This window comes from Ceratotherium simum, chromosome 30, assembly GCF_057802395.1.
Source record: "Ceratotherium simum simum isolate JZ-2026a chromosome 30, ASM5780239v1, whole genome shotgun sequence".
NCBI lineage: Eukaryota > Metazoa > Chordata > Mammalia > Perissodactyla > Rhinocerotidae > Ceratotherium > Ceratotherium simum.
This window is the reverse complement of record NC_141929.1, coordinates 19,958,520-19,964,519: the sequence shown is the minus strand read 5'-3', so window position 1 is coordinate 19,964,519 and position 6,000 is coordinate 19,958,520. Positions and strand designations below refer to the sequence as shown.

Sequence of the window (6,000 nt, the reverse complement as noted above, 5' to 3'; positions counted from 1 at the left end):
ATGGCGGAGCAGTGGGATCTGGACGAGGAGGGCATCTGCCGCCTGGGGGCCCTGACCCTGGAGCAGCCCGGTAGGGCCAGGCCTGGAGGGCCCGGGCGGAGAGCTTGGGGTCTGAGGCTGAGGGGAGAAAACTGAGGTGGAGGCAGGGGAACCTGAGGTAGACGCGGGGGACGGCGACGGAGGAGCGGTCCCTGAGGACAAGGAGGAGGAGGGGTAATTTAGGAGGCTGAGGGGGTAATTGAGGCGGAGGAGGGGTAATTGAGGCGGAAGGGTTACACTGAAGTGGAGGTGAAGTAACCGGGGAGTCTGGGGCGGAGGGCGAGGAATTGAGGGAGAGGAGCGGCGTTAGAAGTGGAGGAGAAACAAGATTAACGGGAACTCACTGTAGCCGGGAACACAGAACTGGACAGAGTCTGAACTAGTGGAAGGAAACTGAGCTCCAAAAGGGACGTTGGTGGGAGATAGGAAGTGCTGAGAAGGGCGTTTGAGGTCGGGGTGCTATTGAGGAGGCACGAAGGGCATTAATTTTGGCAGTTTCTGAAACTTCTGACTCAGGAAGCCTTTTCCTGGTTGGGGTGTAATGGGGCAGGGTGTTCCTTTATCAGCCCCTCTCTTCGTCCAGTCTCTGCCTCAAGAACTTGGCCATTTCTTTGATCCATCTGGATGTGTAGCTCGCTTTTAAGAGCGACTCAGAAAGGGGCCTGATGTGAAGGGAATAGCAGCTGCGCTCTCAAGGCTCTTAGGTCAGAGGTGAAACTGGCTGAGTGACTTGACCCCACCTTTGACCCCGGGTCTGACTCACAAGGCTTGCTTTTTGAGTTTCTAAGGAGTAATGTTGGAAAAGTTATTAGCATTCCTAATTCAACTTTTATTCTCCCTGAATTCACTATATCATTGATGCCAGGCCCTGTGTTAAATGCTTTCCCTGCATTGTTTAGTCCTCCTAACAAGCCTACGAGGCAGATGCTGTTGTTGTTGTCATTTTACAGATGAGTAAAGACAGATTTAGACTCTTGCACAGCCCAAAGGCTCACAGCCCAAAGTGATGCATCCAGGGTTTATTAACCGAGAACTCTGATTCCAGAGCCTGTGATCTAACCATAACAAAAAGTTGCCTTTCTTGCTTCCTCTAGTACTTTTTGTTTGTGGGATATGAAATAACTTGGTGGTGTTTTACTTAAAAATTATTTGTTTAAAATTTATCAAAATTAGTGCATGCTAGTAACAAACATTACATGAGTGAATAAAGAGGGTGCTAATCTTTCCTTCCTCTCAAAATCCCCCCCTCCCCAAGGTAACCAAAGATAATGGTTTGGTGTGTGTTTAAATAGATTGATGTAGATATTTCAGGTTTGTTTTTTTTTTTATCCAAACTACTTCAAACTCCCCTATTTTATAAGTTAGCTAAGAAAAGCTTTATTGGCTTACCTAGTTTTGTACCTTTCTTGCCTTTTTAAAAAAGATATTGATTCAATTTGATTTTTGAGGGGCACATACCCCTTCCATTCTCCAGCTAGAACAATATATGGCAGATTTTTTTTTGCTGGTTTTTGTTTGTTTGCTTGTTTTTAGTACAGGCATTTGAATAACAAAATTAATTGGGCTCATTCTGACAATTCAAACAATACAAAATGTCTGAAGTAAAAGAATATTCTTCTCTATCCCTCCTTCCATACCTTTTCCATTGCTTATACACACATACACATAGGTGTCTTTAAAAAATTGCTTTTTTTACTTACCACTAAAACACAGATATTTTTCAATTAAATGAATGTGCTGGTATATGCACATTTCTTCTGTAAAGTTGTTCTGTGAAAAATCACAGTGATGGGGCCGGCTCAGTAGCCTAGTGGTTAAGTTGGCCTGGGTTCGGATCCCGGGCACAGACCTATACACCACTGGTCAGCCATGCTATGGTGGCATCCCACATACAAAATAGAAGAAGATTGGCACAGGTGGTAGCTCAGGGACAATCATCCTCAAGCAAAAGGAGGAAGATTGGCAACAGATGTTAGCTCAGGGACAATCTTCCTCACCAAAAAAAAAAAAGAAACCAAATCACGGTGGTCATCTTTGGGGAGAGAGGCTTTTACTTTTCTGTACTATTGGAATTTTCTGGCTATGTAATAATTGTTACTTTCTTTTTAATGTCCAAAGAGATAATCTTGGTGGTGCAATCATAGACCTTTTTTGTTTGTTTTCTTTGTTATATTTCTCTGTACTAAAAATTCCAATAAATGTTTACATTATCCTTTGTCATACAGAAAATTTTCATCTTAAGGTAGTCAAGCTTATTTTTCCTTATGATTTGTGCTTTTTGTGTCTTATTTATGAAGTTTTTCCCTATGCTGATATAATAAGACTCCTGTATTTTTTTCTTAAAATTCTGCAGCTTTGCTTTTCATAGATTAAATCTAATCTATCTGGAGTTTATTTTTATATATGATGTGTGACATAGTATAATTGTATGTTTTTATACTAATAGCTAGTTTTTTCGGAACCTATTTGTAGTAGGATCTCTCCTATACACCAAGGTCCTTTATAAAGATGGGTCTGTTTCTAGACTCTCTGTTCTGTTCCATTGTCGGTCCCTGCACCAACATCACACTTTTGTAATTACTATGGCTTAACAGTAAGTTTTGATAACTGATAAAATCAGTATCCTTTTTCTCTTTACCTCCTCTTCTTCCTTCAGGATTATCTAGGCTATTCTTGGCCCCTTATTCTCTCCTAAGAATTTTAGATTCAGCTTGTCAATTTCCACGAAAGCATTTTAAGCAGGGATGTGACCTAATCTAATACTCATTTTTAAAATATGACTCAACCATTAGAAGTCTATTACAGTAGTCTAGGTAAGAGATAATGAATGGCTTTTACTAGGAGGATGACAGTTGCGTAAAAAGAAGTGGATGGAGTCAACGTGTACTTTGTGGGCAGGCAGGATGGGACTTAACAAAACAATTGAATGTGGATGATGAGGAAAGAGAAGATTCAAAGACAACACTCAGTCTTGGTTAAGTTATTGCTGAGTGGATAGTGGTGCTATTTACTGAGAGCAAAAAGAGCAAAGACTATGAAAAGGATAGGTTTGGGGAAGGGGAATCAAGAGAGCTGTTTTGATCATGGTAAGTTCAAAATATCTATTAGACATTCAAGTGTGAGATTTTTAGTAGGCAGTTGGATATATAAATCTGAATCTCAGAGGAGAGGTCAGGGTTAGAGATGTAAATTGTGAAGACATTAGCAAATAGGTGCTATTTAAAACCATGGAACTGAATGAACTCACCTAACTAGAGAATGTGGATGGAGAATAGAAGAAGGCTTAAGACTCAGCCTTGGGGTTTTTCAATGTTTAGAAGTTGAATAAGGGAGGAGGATCGTGGTGTCAAGAATTTAAGAAAGGGTAGTGTATCAAGGAAGTAATGGTCAGCTGTGCCATTGACACAGCTGCGCTATTGACAGGCTGAGCAAATTAAATGCAGACAAGTGTCTGTTGAATTTGGCAACATGGAACTCATAGGTGACTTTGACTAGTGGAGATTCAAGCGAGCGGGGGGGGAAAGAAGCCAGATTGGAGTAGGATGAAAAGGGAATGATAAGTGAGGGAAAAGAGATAGTAAAGTAAGAAATTTGCTGAGAAATTTGGCTATAAAGGAGAATACAGGACTGGAATGTTAGCTGGAGGATATGATGTGAGGTCAAGAACAAGTTTGTTTGTTTGTGAGGAAGATCAGCCTTGAGTTAACATCTGCCAATCCTCCTCTTTTTGCTGAGGAAGACTGGCCCTGAGCTAACATCCATGCCCATCTTCCTCTACTTTATATGGGAGGACACCACAGCATTGTTTCACAAGTCGTGCGTCGGTCTGTGCCAGGGATCCTGCAAACCCCAGGGCCACCACAGCAGAGAGCGCAAACTAAACCGCTACGCCACCGGGCTGGCCCCAAGAACAAGTTTTTTTAAAGACACAATATACTAGAACATATTTCTAGGCTGATGATAATTATTTGGTAGAGAGAGAAAATATGTAATTATATACTTTTTTGGCTTTTAAAAATAATTCAGTTAATTTGTTATATTGGGTAATATAATAATTGTACAGTGAGAAGTCTTGACCTCTCCTCTCTGGCCCTCACCCGGTTATCCTTCCTAAAAGCAATCACAGTTACCAATATCTTGGGTAACTTACCTGAAATAGTCTCTACATACATAAGCATATATTGCTTATTTTATAATTATTCATTATGGCGGTTCACGAATATATACAAGAGTAGAGACAACAGAATAATGAACTCCTGTCGCCCTCAACAGTTATCATCAATTCATGACCAGTCTTCTTTCATCTATACCTCACCTATCCTTTACCCATCCCCAACCCACAACGTTGTTTATTTCGAAGCAAATCCCAGGTATATGATTTAACCTATAAATGTTTTAGTGTGTATCTTCAAAAGATAAGAACTCTTTAAAAAATAATCACATATAAAATCTAAAAATATTTAACAGTAATTTCTTAATATCATCGAATATCCAACCAGTTTTCTCATTTTCCCAACTGTCCTATAAAATTTTTCTATTTGGAATCAGGATCTATACAAAGTCTTTTGCAATTGGTTGATATTTGTCTTAAATATTATTTGATCTGTAGGTTCCCCCTTCTTTTTTTCCTTGCATTTTCTATTGTGTTTTTGGAACCTAGGTCATTTATCCTAAATAGTTTCTTAAAATATGGATTTTGCTCATTACATTCCTAAGACGTTTAACATTTTCCCCTGTCCTTTGTATTTCCTATGAATTGATAGTTAGATGAGGCTTGATTAGATTCAAGTTTGATTTTTTTTTTATTACTTCATAGGTGATGGTATATAATTGTGTCAGGAAGTATATAATATTTGGTAGGTTTCTTTGTGTGATATTATCAGCCATTGAATATGATTGCCTAGGGTACACTAATTAGTCAGGGGTTGCAAAATGGTAATTTTCTAATTCTTGCATTTTTATTAGCTGTTATACTTTTATAAAAAGAAATTTCGTCACATCAGCTATTTGGTTATCCTGAGGTACAGTTTGTATAGGAAAGGCAGGATAAATGCTTGATTTTTTTCACCTTATTTTCCAGTTTTTGGAAAAATGAGTTGTTTTCTTAGCATCCTCCAAAGGTGACCAATGAGAGTTGTTTTGTTTTCTTAATATCATTATAAACTCATGGATTTAAGTATTTTTGGTGTCTTCCAATCCATTGCAGTTCTTTCATAATTGATGCTGAACTTGTCCCAACTTTGGCTAGTGGTTGACTCCTGAGGCCTTTTTTGTTTTAAGTTTTATTTGAAACTCTTTCATCATCATTAGAAACAAGCTTTATTAAAGATTATGAATTCTGTTTCCAAGTGAGCTGCAAATCGTTTTCTGTAGAGAGATTACTTGATTTATTGTTTTCATGAATAAAACATGTTTTTGCCCATTGGGATTATATAGCCCATATACTAAAATTGGAAGATTATTCTGTTGTTCTTGACGTCTATGATGTGCAATGTTCGGGTTGTTCTCTGATCATTTGTCTTCACTCTCTTTATAAACATTGGAACTGAGAGCATAACCTCTTAAGACCTGCACTTCATATGAATCATAAAAGAATGTCTGTCCCTGTGGCAGTTTATCATTTGAATGATAATTCTCATTCCCTTTAAAAATGTTAAAATGTCTTCTCTTCAAAAAAGACTCCTGTGATACACATGAGAAATGCTGCAGGGCACTGATGGAAATCATAATTGACCTTAGCTTTTGTCCCATGGTAACAGACTGTAAGGGTATTAGATCATTGCATACTACAGAACTACCAAAAATTCCTCAAAGTCAAGAATTTTTTTTTTTTTTGCGATATGATTCCCGTACTATAAAATTTAAAGTATACAATTCAGGGTCACTTAATACATTGTGTAGCCATCACCACTATCTAGTTCCAGAACATTTTCATCAACCCAAAAAGAAACCCCATACCCA

At 38.5% G+C, this 6,000-nt stretch overlaps 1 protein-coding gene across 1 annotated transcript in view; it reads left to right on the top strand.

Moving 5' to 3' along the window:
* LRRC36 (leucine rich repeat containing 36) overlaps positions 1–6,000 on the top strand; it is a 53,918-nt gene continuing 47,918 nt past the window's right edge. The window contains exon 1 of the mRNA XM_004431721.2: positions 1–70. Coding sequence (XP_004431778.2) covers positions 1–70 — 70 coding nt within the window. The remainder of the gene's footprint in view (positions 71–6,000) is intronic.